The sequence below is a fragment of the Triticum dicoccoides genome, chromosome 2B, assembly GCF_002162155.2.
Source record: "Triticum dicoccoides isolate Atlit2015 ecotype Zavitan chromosome 2B, WEW_v2.0, whole genome shotgun sequence".
NCBI classification, from domain to species: Eukaryota; Viridiplantae; Streptophyta; class Magnoliopsida; order Poales; family Poaceae; genus Triticum; species Triticum dicoccoides.
The window spans coordinates 607283401-607303096 of record NC_041383.1 but is presented as its reverse complement, the minus strand read 5'-3'; the positions used below and the strand labels follow the sequence as shown (position 1 = coordinate 607303096).

Below are 19696 nucleotides of genomic sequence, written 5' to 3'. Positions count from 1 at the left end.
ATCACGAGGAGTTCCGGAATGGTCCAGAGGTGAAGATTTATATATGGGAAGTTGTCATACGGACACCAAAAAGTTTCGAGGGCATATCGGTATTGTACCGGGGCCACCGGAGGGGTTCCGGGGGTCCACCGGGAGGGGCCACCCCTCTCGAAGGGCCTCATGAGCCACAAGGGGCAGGGAACCAGCCCCTGGAGGGCTGGGCGCGCCCCCCCATTAGGCCCATGCGCCTAGGGTTTGGGGGGGACCCTAGTGGGGGCGCCCCCCTTGCTTGGGGGGCAAGCCCCCCTCCCTGGCCGCCGCCCCCCCTCTAGATCTCACTAGAGGGGGCCGGCCCCCTTCCCCCTTCCCCTATAAATAGAGGGGCGAGGGGAGGGCTGAACACCTGATCCAAGGCGCAGCCCCTCCCCTCCCCAACATCTCTCCTCCTCCGTTAAGTGCTTGGCGAAGCCCTGTTGGAGTACTGCCTCTCCACCAACACCACGCCGTCGTGCTGCTGCTGGAGCCTTCTTCCTCAACCTCTCCTTCCCCCTTGCTGGATCAAGAAGGAGGAGATGTCATCCGCTCCGTACGTGTGTTGAACGCGGGGGTGCTGTCCGTTCGGCACTTGGTCATCGGTGATTTGAATCACGGTGAGTACGACTCCATCATCACCGTTCTCTTGAACGCTTCCGCACGCGATCTACAAAGTGGTATGTAGATGCAATCTCTCTCCCATGACTCATTGCTTAGATGAACTCATAAATGGATCTTGGTGAAACCGTAGGAAATTTTTTAATTTTCTGCAACGTTCCCCCAACAGTGGCATCAAGAGCTAGGTCTATGCGTAGTTCTCTATTGCACGAGTAGAACACAATTTTGTTGTGGGCGTAGATCTTGTCAACTTGCTTGCCGCTACTAGTCTTTTCTTGCTTCAGCGGTATTGTGGGATGAAGCGGCCCGGACCGACCTTACACGTACGCTTACGTGAGATAGGTTCCACCGACTGACATGCACTAGTTGCATAAGGTGGCTAGCGGGTGTCTGTCTCTCCCACTTTAGTTGGAGCGGATTTGACGAAAAGGGTCCTTATGAAGGGTAAATAGAAGTTGACAAAATCACGTTGTGGTTATTCGTAGGTAAGAAAACATTCTTGCTAGAACCCAATTGCAGCCATGTAAAAGATGCAACAACAATTAGAGGACGTCTAACTTGTTTTTGCAGCAATTGTGATGTGATGTGATATGGCCAGAAGTTGTGATGAATAATGAATGATATATTGTGATGTATGAGATCATGTTCTTGTAATAGGAATCACGACTTGCATGTCGATGAGTATGACAACCGGCAGGAGCCATAGGATTTGTCTTTATTTTTGTATGACCTGCGTGTCATTGAAGAACGCCATGTAAATTACTTTACTTTATTGCTAAATGTGTTAGCCATAGAAGTAGAAGTAGTCGTTGGCGTGACAACTTCATGAAGACACGATGATGGAGATCATGATGATGGAGACCATGGTCTCATGCCGGTGACGAAGATGATCATGGAGCCCCGAAGATGGAGATCAAAGGAGCTATATGATATTGGCCATATCATGTCACTATTATATAATTGCATATGATGTTTATTATGTTTATGCATCTTGTTTACTTAGAACGACGGTAGTAAATAAGATGATCCCTTATAATAATTTCAAGAAAGTGTTCCCCCTAACTGTGCGCCGTTGCTAAAGTTCGTCGTTTCGAAGCACCACGTGATGATCGGGTGTGACAGATCCTTACGTTCATATACAACGGGTGTAAGACATTTTTACACATGCAGAAACACTTAGGGTTAACTTGACGAGCCTAGCATGTACAGACATGGCCTTGGAACACAAGAGACCGAAAGGTCGAACATGAGTTGTATGGAAGATACGATCAACATGGAGATGTTCACCGATGATGACTAGTCCGTCTCACGTGATGATCGGACACGGCCTAGTCGACTCGGATCATGTAAACACTTAGATGACTAGAGGGATGTCAATCTGAGTGGGAGTTCATTAAATAATTTGATTAGATGAACTTAATTATCATGAACTTAGTCTAAAGTCTTTGCAAAATATGTCTTGTAGATCAAATGGCCAACGCTCATGTCAACATGAACTTCAACGCGTTCCTAGAGAAAACCAAGCTGAAAGATGATGGCAGCAACTATTTGGACTGGGTCCGGAACCTGAGGATCATCCTCATAGCAGCCAAGAAAGATTATGTCCTAGAAGCACCTCTAGGTGAAGCACCAATCCCAGAGAACCAAGATGTTATGAACACTTGGCAGTCTCGCGCTGATGATTACTCCCTCGTTCAGTGCGGCATGCTTTACAGCTTAGAACCGGGGCTCCAAAAGCGTTTTGAGAAACACGGAGCATATGAGATGTTCGAGGAGCTGAAAATGGTTTTCCAAGCTCATGCCCGGGTCGAGATATATGAAGTCTCCGACAAGTTCTATAGTTGTAAGATGAAGGAAAATAGTTCTGTCAGTGAGCACATACTCAAAATGTCTGGGTTGCACAACCGCCTGTCCCAGCTAGAGATCAACCTCCCGGACGAGGCGGTCATTGACAGAATCCTTCAGTCACTCCCACCGAGCTATAAGAGCTTTGTGCTGAACTACAATATGCAGGGGATGGTGAAGACCATTCCTGAAGTATTTTCAATGCTGAAGTCAGCAGAGGTTGAAATCAAGAAAGAACATCAAGTGTTGATGGTCAATAAGACCACTAAGTTCAAGAAGGGCAAGGGCAAGAAGAACTTCAAGAAGGACGGCAAAGATGTTGCCACGCCCGGTAAGCCAGTTGCCGGGAAGAAGTCAAAGAATGGACCCAAGCCTGAGACTGAGTGCTTTTATTGCCAGGGGAAGGGTCACTGGAAGCGGAACTGCCCCAAATACTTAGCGGACAAGAAGGCCGGCAACACTAAAGGTATATGTGATATACATGTAATTGATGTGTACCTTACCAGTACTCGTAGTAACTCCTGGGTATTTGATACCGGTGCCGTTGCTCATATTTGTAACTCACAGCAGGAGCTGCGGAATAAGCGGAGACTGGCAAAGGACGAGGCGACGATGCGCGTCGGGAATGGTTCCAAGGTCGATGTGATCGCTGTCGGCACGCTACCTCTACATTTACCCACGGGATTAGTTATGAACCTCAATAATTGTTATTTAGTGCCAAGTTTGAGCATGAACATTGTATCTGGATCTCGTTTAATACGAGATGGCTACTCATTTAAATCCGAGAATAATGGTTGTTCTATTTATATGAGAGATATGTTTTATGGTCATGCCCCAATGGTCAATGGTTTATTCTTAATGAATCTCGAACGTAATGTTACACATATTCATAGTGTGAATACCAAAAGATGTAAAGTTGATAACGATAGTCCCACATACTTGTGGCACTGTCGCCTTGGTCACATAGGTGTCAAGCGCATGAAGAAGCTCCATACTGATGGACTTTTAGAGTCTCTCTATTATGAATCATTTGACATGTGTGAACCATGCCTCATGGGTAAAATGACTAAGACTCCGTTCTCCGGAACAATGGAGCGAGCAACCAACTTATTGGAAATCATACATACTAATGTGTGTGGTCCAATGAGCGTTGAGGCTCGCGGAGGATATCGTTATGTTCTCACTCTCACTGATGACTTGAGTAGATATGGGTATGTCTACTTGATGAAACACAAGTCTGAGACCTTTGAAAAGTTCAAGGAATTTCAGAATGAAGTAGAGAATCAATGTGACCGAAAGATAAAATTCTTAGATCGGATCGTGGAGGAGAATATTTAAGTCACAAATTTGGTACACACTTAAGAAAATGTGGAATCGTTTCACAACTCACGCCGCCTGGAACACCTCAGTGTAACGGTGTGTCCGAACGTCGTAATCACACTCTATTGGATATGGTGCGATCTATGATGTCTCTTACCGATTTACCGCTATCATTTTGGGGATACACTCTAGAGACAACTACATTCACTTTCAATAGGGCACCGTCTAAATCCGTTGAGACGACACCGTATGAATTATGGTTTGGGAAGAAACCTAAGCTGTCATTTCTAAAAGTTTGGGGATGCGATGCTTATGTCAAGAAACTTCAACCTGAAAAGCTCGAACCCAAGTCGGAAAAATGTGTCTTCATAGGATACCCTAAGGAAACCATTGGGTATACCTTCTACCTTAGATCCGAAGGCAAGATATTTGTTGCCAAGAACGGATCCTTTTTGGAAAAAGAGTTTCTCTCGAAAGGAGTAAGTGGGAGGAAAGTAGAACTCGATGAAGTACTACCTCTTGAACCGGAAAGTAGTGCAGCTCAGGAAAATGTTCCTATGGTGCCTACACCAACTGGAGAGGAAATTAATGATGATGATCAAGGTACTTCGGATCAAGTTGCTACTGAACTTCGTGTTGGAAATATGCCCTAGAGGCAATAATAAAAGCATTATTATTATATTTCTTTGTTCATGATAATTGTCTTTATTCATGCTATAACTGTATTATCCGGAAATCGTAATACACGTGTGAATACATAGACCATAATATGTCCCTAGTAAGCCTCTAGTTGACTAGCTCATTGATCAACAGATAGTCATGATTTCCTGGCTATGGACATTGGATGTCATTGATAACGGGATCACATCATTAGGAGAATGATGTGATGGACAAGACCCAATCCTAAGCATAGTACAAAGATCGTGTAGTTCGTTTGCTAGAGCTTTGCCAATGTCAAGTATCTCTTCCTTTGACCATGAGAGCGTGTAACTCCTGGATACCGTAGGAGTGCTTTGGGTGTATCAAACGTCACAACGTAACTGGGTGACTATAAAGGTGCATTACAGGTATCTCCGAAAGTATCTATTGTTTTATGCGGATCGAGACTGGGATTTGTCACTCCGGATAACGGAGAGGTATCACTGGGCCCACTCGGTAATGCATCATCATTATGAGCTCAAAGTGACCAAGTGTCTGGTCACGGGATCATGCATTACGGTACGAGTAAAGTGACTTGCCGGTAACGAGATTGAACAAGGTATTGGGATACCGACGATCGAGTCTCGGGCAAGTAACATACCGATTGACAAAGGGAATTGTATACGGGGTTGATTAATCCTCGACATCGTGGTTCATCCGATGAGATCATCGTGGAGCATGTGGGAGCCAACATGGGTATCCAGATCCCGCTGTTGGTTATTGACCGGAGAGCGATCTCGGTCATGTCTACATGTCTCCCGAACCCGTAGGGTCTACACACTTAAGGTTCGGTGACGCTAGGGTTGTAGGGATATGTATATGCAGTAACCCGAATGTTGTTCGGAGTCCCGGATGAGATCCCGGACGTCACGAGGAGTTCCGGAATGGTCCGGAGGTAAAGATTTATATATGGGAAGTCCTGTTTCGGGCATCGGGACAAGTTTCGGGGTTATCGGTATTGTACCGGGACCACCGGAAGGGTCCCGGGGGTCCACCGGGTGGGTCCACCTATCCCGGGGGGCCACATGGGCTGTAGGGGGTGTGCCTTGGCCTACATGGGCCAAGGGCACCAGCCCCAAGAGGCCCATGCGCCAAGAGAAGGAAAAAAAGGGGAGAGTCCTAAAGGGGGAAGGCACCTCCGAGGTGCCTTGGGGAGGATGGACTCCTCCCCCCCTTGGCCGCACCCTTCCTTGGAGGAAGGGGCAAGGGCTGAGCCTCCCCCTCTCCCTTGTCCCTATATATAGTGGGGAAAAGGAGGAGCAAAACCACCCCAGGCCTTTGGTTGCCTCCTTCTCCCTCTCCAACACCTCCTCCTCCTCCATAGTGCTTGGCGTAGCCCCGCCGGAGTACTGCAGCTCCAACAACACCACGCCGTCGTGCTGCTGCTGGTGCAATCTCCCTCAACCTCTCCTCCCCCCTTGCTGGATCAAGAAGGAGGAGACGTGGCTGTTCCGTACGTGTGTTGAACGCGGAGGCACCGTCCGTTCGGTGCTAAGATCATCGGTGATTTGAATCACGTCGTGTTCGACTACATCATCCCCATTCATTGAACGCTTCCGCTCGCGATCTACAAGGTACGTAGATGCATCTAATCACTCGTTGCTAGATGAACTCCTAGATGGATCTTGGTGAAACCGTAGGAAAAATTTTGTTTTCTGCAACGTTCCCCAACAGTGGCATCATGAGCTAGGTCTATGCGTAGTTCTCTTGCACGAGTAGAACACAAAGTAGTTGTGGGCGTTGATTTTGTTCAATATGCTTGCCGTTACTAGTCTTATCTTGATTCGGTGGCATCGTGGGATGAAGCGGCCCGGACCGACCTTACACGTACTCTTACGTGAGACAGGTTCCACCGACTGACATGCACTAGTTGCATAAGGTGGCCAGCGGGTGTCTGTCTCTCCTACTTTAGTCGGATCGGATTCGATGAAAAGGGTCCTTATGAAGGGTAAATAGCAATTGGCAAATCACGTTGTGGCTTTCACGTAGGTAAGAAAACGTTCTTGCTAGAAACCCATAGCAGCCACGTAAAACATGCAACAACAATTAGAGAACGTCTAACTTGTTTTTGCAGGGTATGTTATGTGATGTGATATGGCCAAAAGTTGTGATGAATGATGAATGATCTATATGTGATGTATGAGATGTTCATGCTATTGTAATAGGAATCACAACTTACATGTCGATGAGTATGACGGTGACAGGATGATCATGGAGCCCCAAGATGGAGATCAAAGGAGCTATGTGATATTGGCCATATCATGTCACTATTATTATTTGATTGCATGTGATGTTTATCATGTTTTGCATCTTGTTTACTTAGAACGACGGTAGTGAATAAGATGATCCCTTACAACAATTTCAAGAAGTGTTCTCCCCTAACTGTGCACCGTTGCTACAGTTCGTCGTTTCGAAGCACCACGTGTTAATCGGGTGTGATAGATCCTTACGTTCACATACAACGGGTGTAAGAAGTTTTACACATGCAAAAACACTTAGGGTTAACTTGACGAGCCTAGCATGTGAAGACATGGCCTCGGAACACAGAGACCGAAAGGTCGAACACGAGTCATATGGAAGATACGATCAACATGAAGATGTTCACCGGCGATGACTAGTCCGTCTCACGTGTTAATCGGACATGGCCTAGTCGACTCGGATCGTGTAACACTTAGATGACTAGAGGGATGTCTAATCTGAGTGGGAGTTCATTAATAATTTGATTAGATGAACTTAATTATCATGAACTTAGTCTAAAATCTTTACAATATGTCTTGTAGATCAAATGGCCAACATACTATTCAATTTCAACGCGTTCCTAGAGAAAACCAAGCTGAAAGACGATGGCAGCAACTATACGGACTAGGTCCGGAACCTGAGGACCATCCTCATAGCTGCCAAGAAAGATTATGTCCTACAAGCACCGCTGGGTGACGCACCTATCCTCCCTGCAGAACAAGACGTTATGAACGCTTGGCAGGCACGTTCCGATGACTACTCCCTCGTTCAGTGCGGCATGCTTTACAGCTTAGAGCCGGGGCTCCAAAAGCGTTTTGAGAGACATGGAGCATATGAGATGTTCGAAGAGCTGAAAATGGTTTTCCAAGCTCATGCCCGGGTCGAGAGATATGAAGTCTCCGACAAATTCTTCAGCTGTAAGATGGAGGAAAATAGTTCTGTCAGTGAGCACATACTCACTATGTCTGGGTTACATAACCGCTTGACTCAGCTCGGAGTTAATCTCCCGGATGATGCGGTCATTGACAGAATCCTCCAGTCGCTTCCACCAAGCTACAAGAGCTTTGTGATGAACTTCAATATGCAGGGGATGGAAAAGACCATTCCTGAAGTATTTGCTATGCTGAAATCAGCAGAGGTAGAAGTCAAGAAGGAACATCAAGTGTTGATGGTCAATAAAACCACTAAGTTCAAGAAGGGCAAGGGTAAAAAGAACTTCAAGAAGGACGGCAAGGTAGTTGCCGCGCCCAGCAAGCAAGCTGCCGGGAAGAAGCCAAAGAATGGACCCAAGCCCGAGACTGAGTGCTTTTATTGCAAGGAAAGTGGTCACTGGAAGCGGAACTGCCCCAAATACTTAGCGGACAAGAAGGCCGACAAAACCAAAGGTATATTTGATATACATGTAATTGATGTGTACCTTACCAGTAATCATAGTAACTCCTGGGTATTTGATACCGGTGCCGTTGCTCATATTTGTAACTCACCGCAGGAGCTGCGGAATAAACGAAAACTGGAGAGGGACGAGGTGACGATGCGCGTCGGGAATGGTTCCAAGGTCGATGTGATCGCCGTCGGCACGCTACCTCTACATTTACCTACGGGATTAGTTATAAACCTCAATAATTGTTATTTAGTGCCAAGTTTGAGCATGAACATTGTATCAGGATCTCGTTTAATACGAGATGGCTACTCATTTAAATCTGAGAATAATGGTTGTTCTATTTATATGAGAGATATGTTTTATGGTCATGCTCCGATAGTCAATGGTTTATTCTTAATGAATCTCGAGCGTATTACTACACATGTTCATAGTGTGAGTACCAAAAGATGTAAAGTTGATAACGATAGTCCCACATACTTGTGGCACTGCCGCCTTGGTCACATAGGTGTCAAACGCATGAAGATGCTCCATGCAGATGGACTTTTAGAGTCTCTTGATTATGAATCATTTGACACGTGCGAACCATGCCTCATGGGAAAAATGACCAAGACTCCGTTCTCAGGAACAATGGAGCGAGCAACCAACTTATTGGAAATCATACATACTGATGTGTGCGGTCCAATGAGTGTTGAGGCTCGCGGTGGCTATCGTTATGTTCTCACCCTCACTGATGACTTGAGTAGATATGGGTATGTCTACTTAATGAAACACAAGTCTGAAACCTTTGAAAAGTTCAAGGAATTTCAGAGTGAGGTTGAAAATCAACGTGACAGGAAAATCAAGTTTCTACGATCAGATCGTGGAGGAGAATACTTGAGTCACGAATTTGGCACACACTTAAGAAAATGTGGAATAGTTTCACAACTCACGCCGCCTGGAACACCTCAGCGTAATGGTGTGTCCGAACGTCGTAATCGCACTCTATTAGATATGGTGCGATCTATGATGTCTCTTACCGATTTACCGCTATCTTTTTGGGGCTATGCTTTAGAGACTGCCGCATTCACTTTAAATAGGGCTCCGTCGAAATCCGTTGAGACGACACCGTATGAATTATGGTTTGGGAAGAAACCTAAGCTGTCGTTTCTAAAAGTTTGGGGATGCGATGCTGATGTCAAGAAACTTCAACCTGAAAAGCTCGAACCCAAGTCAGAAAAATGCGTCTTCATAGGATACCCTAAAGAAACTTATGGGTATACCTTCTACCTCAGATCCGAAGGCAAGATCTTTGTTGCCAGGAATGGATCCTTTCTAGAGAAAGAGTTTTTCTCGAAAGAAGTAAGTGGGAGGAAAGTAGAACTTGATGAAGTATTGCCTCTTGAACCGGTAAATGACGCAACTCAAGAAAATGTTCCTGAGGCACCTGCACCGACTAGAGAGGAAGTTATTAATGATCAAGATACTTCTGATCAAGCTCTTACTGAAATTCAAAGGTCCACAAGGACACGTTCCGCACCAGAATGGTACGGCAACCCTGTCTTGGAAATCATGTTGTTGGACAACAGTGAACCTTCGAACTATGAAGAAGCGATGGCGGGCCCGGATTCCGACAAATGGCTAGAAGCCATGAAATCCGAGATAGGATCCATGTATGAAAACGAAGTATGGACTTTGACTGACTTGCCCGTAGAACGGCGAGCCATAGAAAATAAATGGATCTTTAAGAAGAAGACAGACGCGGATGGTAATGTGACCATCTATAAAGCTCGGCTTGTCGCTAAGGGTTATTGACAAGTTCAAGGGGTTGACTACGATGAGACTTACTCACCGGTAGCAAAGCTGAAGTCCGTCCGAATCATGTTAGCAATTGCCGCATTTTATGATTATGAAATTTGGCAAATGGACGTCAAAACGGCATTCCTTAATGGTTTCCTTAAGGAAGAATTGTATATGATGCAACCGGAAGGTTTTGTCGATCCTAAAAATGCTGACAAGGTGTGCGGGCTCCAACGCTCGATTTATGGGCTGGTGCAAGCATCTCGGAGTTGGAACATTCGTTTTGATGAGATGATCAAAGCGTTTGGGTTTACGCAGACTTATGGAGAAGCCTGTGTTTACAAGAAAGTGAGTGGGAGCTCTATAGCATTTCTCATACTATATGTAGATGACATACTTTTGATGGGAAATGATATAGAACTTTTGGACAGCATTAAGGCCTACTTGAATAAGAGTTTTTCAATGAAGGACCTTGGAGAAGCTGCTTATATATTAGGCATCAAGATCTATAGGGATAGATCGAGATGCCTCATAGGTCTTTCACAAAGCACATATCTTGATAAGATTTTGAAGAAGTTCAAAATGGATCAGTCCAAGAAAGGGTTCTTGCCTGTTTTGCAAGGTGTGAAATTGAGCTCAGCTCAATGTCCGACCACGGCAGAAGATATAGAAGAGATGAGTGTCATCCCCTATGCCTCAGCCATAGGTTCTATTATGTATGCCATGCTGTGTACCAGACCTGATGTAAACCTTGCCGTAAGTTTGGTAGGAAGGTAACAAAGTAATCCCGGCAAGGAACACTGGACAGCGGTCAAGAATATCCTGAAGTACCTGAAAAGGACTAAGGAAATGTTTCTCGTTTATGGAGGTGACGAAGAGCTCGTCGTAAAGGGTTACGTCGACGCTAGCTTCGACACAGATCTGGATGACTCTAAGTCACAAACCGGATACATGTATATTTTGAATGGTGGGGTAGTAAGCTGGTGCAGTTGCAAGCAGAGCGTCGTGGCGGGATCTACATGTGAAGCGGAGTACATGGCAGCCTCGGAGGCAGCACATGAAGCAATTTGGATGAAGGAGTTCATCACCGACCTAGGAGTCATACCCAATGCGTCGGGGCCGATCAAGCTCTTCTGTGACAACACTGGAGCTATTGCACTTGCCAAGGAGCCCAGGTTTCATAAGAAGACAAGGCACATCAAGCGTCGCTTCAACTCCATTCGTGAAAATGTTCAAGATGGAGACATAGAGATTTGTAAAGTACATACGGACCTGAATGTAGCGGATCCGTTGACTAAACCTCTCCCTAGAGCAAAACATGATCAACACCAGAATTCCATGGGTGTTCGATTCATCACAATGTAACTAGATTATTGACTCTAGTGCAAGTGGGAGACTGTTGGAAATATGCCCTAGAGGCAATAATAAAAGCATTATTATTATATTTCTTTGTTCATGATAATTGTCTTTATTCATGCTATAACTGTATTATCCGGAAATCGTAATACACGTGTGAATACATAGACCATAATATGTCCCTAGTAAGCCTCTAGTTGACTAGCTCGTTGATCAACAGATAGTCATGATTTCCTGGCTATGGACATTGGATGTCATTGATAACGGGATCACATCATTAGGAGAATGATGTGATGGACAAGACCCAATCCTAAGCATAGTACAAAGATCGTGTAGTTCGTTTGCTAGAGCTTTGCCAATGTCAAGTATCTCTTCCTTTGACCATGAGAGCGTGTAACTCCTGGATACCGTAGGAGTGCTTTGGGTGTATCAAACGTCACAACATAACTGGGTGACTATAAAGGTGCATTACAGGTATCTCCGAAAGTATCTATTGTTTTATGCGGATCGAGATTGGGATTTGTCACTCCGGATAACGGAGAGGTATCACTGGGCCCACTCGGTAATGCATCATCATTATGAGCTCAAAGTGACCAAGTGTCTGGTCACGGGATCATGCATTACGGTACGAGTAAAGTGACTTGCCGGTAACGAGATTGAACAAGGTATTGGGATACCGACGATCGAGTCTCGGGCAAGTAACATACCGATTGACAAAGGGAATTGTATAGGGGGTTGATTAATCCTCGACATCATGGTTCATCCGATGAGATCATCGTGGAGCATGTGGGCTGTTGGTTATTGACCGGAGAGCGATCTCGGTCATGTCTACATGTCTCCCGAACCCGTAGGGTCTACACACTTAAGGTTCAGTGACGCTAGGGTTGTAGGGATATGTATATGCAGTAACCCGAATGTTGTTCGGAGTCCCTGATGAGAGCCCGGACGTCACGAGGAGTTCCGTAATGGTCCGGAGGTAAAGATTTATATATGGGAAGTCCTGTTTCGGGCATCGGGACAAGTTTCGGGGTTATCGGTATTGTACCGGGACCACCGGAAGGGTCCCGGGGGTCCACCGGGTGGGTCCACCTATCCCCGAGGGGGAACATGGGCTGTAGGGGGTGTGCCTTGGCCTACATGGGCCAAGGGCACCAGCCCCAAGAGGCCCATGCGCTAAGAGAAGGAAAAAAAGGGGAGAGTCCTAAAGGAGGAAGGCACCTCCGAGGTGCCTTGGGGAGGATGGACTCCTCCCCCCCTTGGCCGCACCCTTCCTTGGAGGAAGGGGCAAGGGCTGCGCCTCCCCCTCTCCCTTGGCCATATATATAGTGGGGAAAAGGAGGAGCAAAACCACCCCAGGCCTTTGGTTGCCTCCTTCTCCCTCTCCAACACCTCCTCCTCCTCCATAGTGCTTGGCGTAGCCCTGCCGGAGTACTGCAGCTCCAACAACACCACGCCGTCGTGCTGCTGCTGGTGCAATCTCCCTCAACCTCTCCTCCCCCCTTGCTGGATCAAGAAGGAGGAGACGTGGCTGTTCCGTACGTGTGTTGAACGCGGAGGCACCGTCCGTTCGGTGCTAAGATCATCGGTGATTTGAATCACGTCGTGTTCGACTACATCATCCCCGTTCATTGAACGCTTCCACTCGCGATCTGCAAGGTACGTAGATGCATCTAATCACTCGTTGCTAGATGAACTCCTAGATGGATCTTGGTGAAACCGTAGGAAAATTTTTGTTTTCTGCAACGTTCCCCAACACTTTGTAGGTCCACAAGGACATGTTCCACACCAGAGTGGTATGGCAACCCTGTCCTGGAAATCATGTTGTTAGACAACGGTGAACCTTCGAACTATGAAGAAGCGATGGCGGGCCCAGATTCCAACAAATGGCTAGAAGCCATGCAATCCGAGATAGAATCTATGTATGAAAACAAAGTATGGACTTTGACTGACTTGCCCGATGATCGGCGAGCGATAGAAAACAAATGGATCTTCAAGAAGAAGACAGACGCGGATGGTAATGTCACCATCTATAAAGCTCGACTTGTCGCTAAGGGTTATCGGCAAGTTCAAGGGATTGACTACGATGAGACTTTCTCTCCCGTAGCGAAGCTTAAGTCCGTCCGAATCATGTTAGCAATTGCCGCATACTATGATTATGAGATATGATAGATGGACGTCAAAACGACATTCCTTAACGGTTATCTTAAGGAAGAGCTGTATATGATGCAGCCGGAAGGTTTTGTCGATCCTAAGAATGCTAACAAAGTATGCAAGCTCCAGCGATCCATTTATGGGCTGGTGCAAGCATCTCGGAGTTGGAACATTCGCTTTGATGAGATGATCAAAGCGTTTGGGTTTATGCAGACTTACGGAGAAGCCTGCGTTTACAAGAAAGTGAGTGGGAGCTCTGTAGCATTTCTCATATTATATGTAGATGACATACTTTTGATGGGAAATGATATAGAATTCTTGGACAGCATTAAGGCCTACTTGAATAAGTGTTTTTCAATGAAGGACCTTGGAGAAGCTGCTTACATATTAGGCATCAAGATCTATAGGGATAGATCGAGACGCCTCATAGGTCTTTCACAAAGCACATACCTTGATAAGATTTTGAAGAAGTTCAAAATGGATCAGTCCAAGAAAGGGTTCTTGCCTGTATTGCAAGATGTGAAATTGAGCACGGCTCAATGTCCGACCACGGCAAAAGATAAAGAAGAGATGCGTGTCATCCCCTATGCCTCAGCCATAGGATCTATTATGTATGCCATGCTGTGTACCAGACCTGATGTAAACCTTGCCGTAAGTTTGGTAGGAAGGTACCAAAGTAATCCCGGCAAGGAACACTGGACAGCGGTCAAGAATATCCTGAAGTACCTGAAAAGGACAAAGGACATGTTTCTCGTTTATGGAGGTGACGAAGAGCTCGTCGTAAAGGGTTACGTCGATGCTAGCTTCGACACAGATCTGGATGACTCTAAGTCACAAACCGGATACGTGTATATGTTGAATGGTGGAGCAGTAAGCTGGTGCAGCTGCAAGCAGAGCGTCGTGGCGGGATCTACATGTGAAGCGGAATACATGGCAGCCTCGGAGGCAGCGCATGAAGCAATTTGGGTGAAGGAGTTCATCACCGACCTAGGAGTCATACCCAATGCGTCGGGGCCGATCAAACTCTTCTGTGATAACACTGGAGCTATTGCCCTTGCCAAGGAGCCCAGGTTTCACAAGAAGACCAGGCACATCAAGCGTCATTTCAACTCCATCCATGAAAATGTTCAAGATGGAGACATAGATATTTGCAAAGTACATACGGATTTGAATGTCGCAGATCCGTTGACTAAACCTCTTCCACGAGCAAAACATGATCAACACCAAAACTCTATGGGTGTTCGATTCATCACAATGTAACTAGATTATTGACTCTAGTGCAAGTGGGAGACTGTTGGAAATATGCTCTAGAGGCAATAATAAAAGGATTATTATTATATTTCCTTGTTCATGATAATTGTCTTTATTCATGCTATAATTGTATTATCCGGAAATCGTAATACACGTGTGAATACATAGACCACAATATGTCCCTAGTAAGCCTCTAGTTGACTAGCTCGTTGGTCAACAGATAGTCATGGTTTCCTGACTATGGACATTAGATGTCGTTGACAACGAGATCACATCATTAGGAGAATGATGTGATGGACAAGACCCAATCCTAAGCATAGCACAAGATCGTGTAGTTCGTTTTGCTAGAGCTTTTTCAAATGTCAAGTATCTCTTCCTTAGACCATGAGATTGTGTAACTCCCGGATACCGTAGGAGTGCTTTGGGTGTACCAAGCGTCACAACGTAACTGGGTGACTATAAAGGTGCACTACAGGTATCTCCGAAAGTGTCTGTTGGGTTGACACGGATCGAGACTGGGATTTTTCACTCCGTATAACGGAGAGGTATCACTGGGCCCACTCGGTAGTGCATCATCATAATGAGCTCAAAGTGACCAAGTGTTTGGTCACGGGATCATGCATTACGGTACGAGTAAAGTGACTTGCCGGTAACGAGATTGAACGAGGTATTGGGATACCGACGATCGAATCTCGGGCAAGTAACATACCGTCTGACAAAGGGAATAGTATACGGGGTTGATTGAATCCTCGACATCGTGGTTCATCCGATGAGATCATCGAGGAGCATGTGGGATCCAACATGGGTATCCAGATCCCGCTGTTGGTTATTGACCGAGAGCCGTCTCGGTCATGTCTGCATGTCTCCCGAACCCGTAGGGTCTATACGCTTAAGGTTCGGTGACGCTAGGGTTATTAGGAAGACTTGTATGTGATTACCGAATGTTGTTCGGAGTCCCGGATGAGATCCCGGACGTCACGAGGAGTTCCGGAATGGTCCGGAGGTGAAGATTTATATATGGGAAGTTGTCATACGGACACCGGAAAGTTTTGGGGGCATATCGGTATTGTACCGGGGCCACCAGAGGGGTTCCAGGGGTCCACCGTGAGGGGTCACCCCTCTCGGAGGGCCTCATGGGCCGCAAGGGGCAGGGAACCAGCCCCTGGAGGGCTGGGCGCGCCCCCCCCCTTGGGCCCATGCGCCTAGGGTTGGGGGGGGGAACCCTAGTGGGGGCGCCCCCCTTGCTTGGGGGGCAAGCCCCCCTCCCTGGCCGCCCCCCCTCTAGATCTCATCTAGAGGGGGCCGCCCCCCTTCCCCCTTCCCCTATAAATAGAGGGGCGAGGGGAGGGCTGAACACCTGATCCAAGGCGCAGCCCCTCCCCTCCCCAACACCTCTGCTCCTCTGTTAAGTGCTTGGCGAAGCCCTGTCGGAGTACTGCCTTTCCACCAAGACCACGCCGTCGTGCTGCTGCTGGAGCCTTCTTCCTCAACCTCTCCTTCCCCCTTGCTGGATCAAGAAGGAGGAGACGTCATCCGCTTCGTACGTGTGTTGAACACGGAGGTGCTGTCCGTTCGACACTTGGTCATCGATGATTTGAATCACGGCGAGTACGACTCCATCATCACCGTTCTCTTGAACGCTTCCGCACGCGATCTACAAAGTGGTATGTAGATGCAATCTCTCCCATGACTCGTTGCTTAGATGAACTCATAGATGGATCTTGGTGAAACCGTATGAAAAATTTTAATTTTCTGCAACGTTCCCCAACAGGACCCACTGAGGGGGTCGGGAGGGGTCAATTTTCCAAAAGAAAGGATTATATATTTTTTTAGGGGAAAAGAGGAGTGTCAAATGGGCCACCGCATTTACACGGCCCAACGGGTTGCATTCACGCAGCGGCAGCCTTCATTTGTTTCGATCGTCGAGCGTATCTCACGACGGGGATGTGTTTGCTGAAAAGAAAAGAAAAATCTCACGATGGGGATACATCACATGCGTTCAATTACCCAAACTCCTGCTATTCCCCATTAAATGCCTGATGCGTACAACATGAGTCCATGCCGTGTCAGGCAAAAGAGTTACGTGGAGGGATCTCCGTCAAACAACAGCCCTTCGTTCCGCACCGGCCGAAGCCGCCGCGCTGTCAATCTGCTATTCTCGGCTTCTTTCTTCGCATACTTTCCTTCGGTTTTCCCCGGCGCGCTTTTGAGTTTTTGACCCCATATTCCATGGCGGCTAGGCCTCCCGGGTCTCGGACCAAAGTATCCGATCGGACGGCGGGCGTCGCCGCGGGTTTTCGGTCCAGAGAAGAGAAGGGAAGCCGAGGCAGGAGCGTGTTCTGCCCTTGGCCACACAATGCCCATCGGAGTAACCGAAGCAGCCTAGTAGTTCGAACGATCTGACACGCGGTCTCGGCCGTTGGATCGAATCGGACGGCTCGCAGGGCGCCCACGGCGCACTTCGATTTCCCTACTTCTTCCTCCAGATTTCCAGTTTCCCTACTTCTGCCTGCAGCTTTGCACACGCGTACGAAACCAAACCTCTCGGCGGCTTGACGTCTTTGCCTTGCTTCCAGAGTCCAGTCACCCATCTCTTCTTCCCCTTTCGAGCTCCCTCGCTCCGTCTCTGTCCATTTATAGCCTCCGAGAAAGTGCAGTGCACCCAAGGGAGTGTACCGAGAGACTCCCTCCATGGCCGCTGGTCTCTCGGGCTCCACCATGGCCAGCTTCACCGTCAAGAACCCTCTGCTCGCCGCTGCCGCGCGCTTCCGGACGCTGCCTTCCCGTGCCGGCCGGCCTCTCCCGTTCTCCCCGTTCACGCGGACGGCGCGCAGGCGCGGGCAAGAGACCGTCACGTGCTTCGTCCCGCAGGAGGGCCAGGCGCCCGGCCCGGCTCCCGAGCCCGTGCCTTCGCTGGAGGAAGAGGCGGCGTCCGCGGCGGAGCGCCGCGTGGCGGAGAGGAAGGCGCGGAAGCAGTCCGAGAGGCGGACGTACCTGGTGGCCGCCGTCATGTCCAGCCTCGGGGTCACCTCCATGGCCATCGCCTCCGTGTACTACCGCTTCGCCTGGCAAATGGAGGTACGTACCAGCCATTCGTTTTCGCTATCTTTCATCCTTACCGTTAGTGAGTGGCGAATTCGAAGCCGTGATTTAAGTGCGCGGACGGTTGCTGAAACTGACATGCGCGCGCGTTCGTGCAGGGCGGCGAGGTGCCGATGACCGAGATGCTGGGCACGTTCGCGCTCTCCGTCGGCGCAGCGGTAAGCTAGCTAGCGGTCCGTTGGTAGAACTCTTGCTCGCCGGCGGCGAAGAACACCAGGCTAAAAATTGGGCGTGATGCAGGTCGGGATGGAGTTCTGGGCGCAGTGGGCGCACAAGGCGCTGTGGCACGCCTCCCTGTGGCACATGCACGAGTCGCACCACCGGCCGCGCGACGGGCCCTTCGAGCTCAACGACGTGTTCGCCATCATCAACGCCGGGCCGGCCATCGCACTCCTCGCCTACGGCTTCTTCCACCGCGGCCTCATTCCCGGCCTCTGCTTCGGCGCGGTAAGCCATCCACTCCACTCGCAAACCCCTGCTCAGCCCAAACCACAGTGTCTCATCTGCCAGAACCATCCGATTAGGATCTGACTCGCCACGTGTCTGCTTCCTACAGGGCCTTGGGATTACGCTTTTCGGCATGGCATACATGTTCGTCCACGACGGCCTGGTCCACCGCCGGTTCCCCGTCGGCCCCATCGCGGACGTGCCCTACTTCCGGCGAGTGGCTGCCGCTCACAAGGTACGTACGGCGAGCCCAACGACCTCTCACTCCTTGGGGCAGTACGTGCCAACTTGGTGATTTCCTGAGAAAATTTTGTGCTGATTATGTGGTCGTGGCTCCGTGGCAGATACACCACATGGACAAGTTCGAGGGCGTACCGTATGGGCTTTTCCTGGGACCCAAGGTGAGTGCGAGGCGCATGGCGCCTATCGTTTTGTCCTCTCGTGTGCTGTGCTGTGCTGTGACCACTGGCCAAGTGACCCAGTACAGGACAAGCACCCTGATCTTCCTTGTAAACCGTCCGTCTCAACGCGCCTGTGGTTGTGGTGAGTGCAGGAGCTGGAGGACGTTGGTGGCCTCGACGAGCTGGAGCAGGAGCTCGCCAGGATCAACCGGACTCGGAGCATCTGAAGGACTCTGGACATGGTGGCATATGCAGCTAGAAGAGCCTTGTGATCTCATCTAGCAGATGAACTACAATTCAAGATTTTTTTTTAACTTTTTGGTGGTTGCTATTGATTTAATTGATGGTACTGGAGCTGGGGAGTCCAGAGCCGGAAGCAAGCTAATGATCAGGCAGTGGTGGTGGTGTACTCCCCGTTACTCGGCTGCAAGGGGCGTGGATGTGTCCAAACAGTTCTAGGAAGAAGCACAGATGGTTCAAGAGGTTGTGCCATGATTTTTTTTTCCCTGCCTTCGAGGTCTCACCGCGTCCACATTTTTGTTTTGTGAGACCCAACTCCATGTCTTGTTCTTATATATGGCTAGAAACTACGCTTCTGTGTATAACAAGTAGAGAAGGTTGTGAACCACTTCAATGAAAGTAAAAGTTGGCGGTTGGCAAGAATGCTGGAGATTCAGTACTTTTCCATGTTTCCTCCTTTCTCCACCAGACAGAATGTCACACTATTTTTATTTTTTTTTGCGGGATAGAATTCACACTATTGTTGTTGCTACTCATAGCATCTCTTCCAACCCTAGCCACTCTTGATTTCTAAACACGGAGATGTAGAAACATCACTGTTGATTTTGAAGAGAAGAACAAAATAATAATAATCGAAACTAACATTGGCCAGCCCGTTCGCCATTGCAATCACAATTAATAATCATCGCCCTTCCCCTCCAAAAAACAACGGTCGCGATCCATACCCCTTCATAATTAATGGATAATTAAGTCAAGTCTATGTATATACTTGATAAAAATGGCAGGATTGTTTCTGCCCATCCATCGTGTGTTTTGCAGAAAACTCCCTGCCTTCTTTGATAATTAACCCGCGGTCTAT

General features: G+C 48.1%; 1 protein-coding gene across 1 annotated transcript; it reads left to right on the top strand.

The window, feature by feature from the left end:
• The first annotated feature begins 17142 nt into the window (after window positions 1-17142).
• Window positions 17143-19276, top strand: LOC119365127 (beta-carotene 3-hydroxylase, chloroplastic-like). The gene is made up of 6 exons (XM_037630723.1): window positions 17143-17725; window positions 17848-17907; window positions 17990-18196; window positions 18306-18431; window positions 18541-18597; window positions 18750-19276. Exons 1-6 carry the CDS (start codon window positions 17339-17341, stop codon window positions 18822-18824), a joined length of 912 nt encoding a protein of 303 aa, XP_037486620.1. The 5' UTR covers window positions 17143-17338; the 3' UTR covers window positions 18825-19276.
• The last annotated feature ends 420 nt before the right edge of the window (window positions 19277-19696 follow it).

Excerpts from the sequence above, each read along its gene's own strand:
- LOC119365127 (XM_037630723.1), top strand. The coding sequence starts at position 17,339 with ATGGCCGCTGGTCTCTCGGGCTCCACCATGGCCAGCTTCACCGTCAAG. Across the intron at positions 17,726-17,847 it reads GCTTCGCCTGGCAAATGGAG|GGCGGCGAGGTGCCGATGAC; the intron begins GTACGTACCAGC and ends GCGTTCGTGCAG. Across the intron at positions 17,908-17,989 it reads CGCTCTCCGTCGGCGCAGCG|GTCGGGATGGAGTTCTGGGC; the intron begins GTAAGCTAGCTA and ends GGCGTGATGCAG.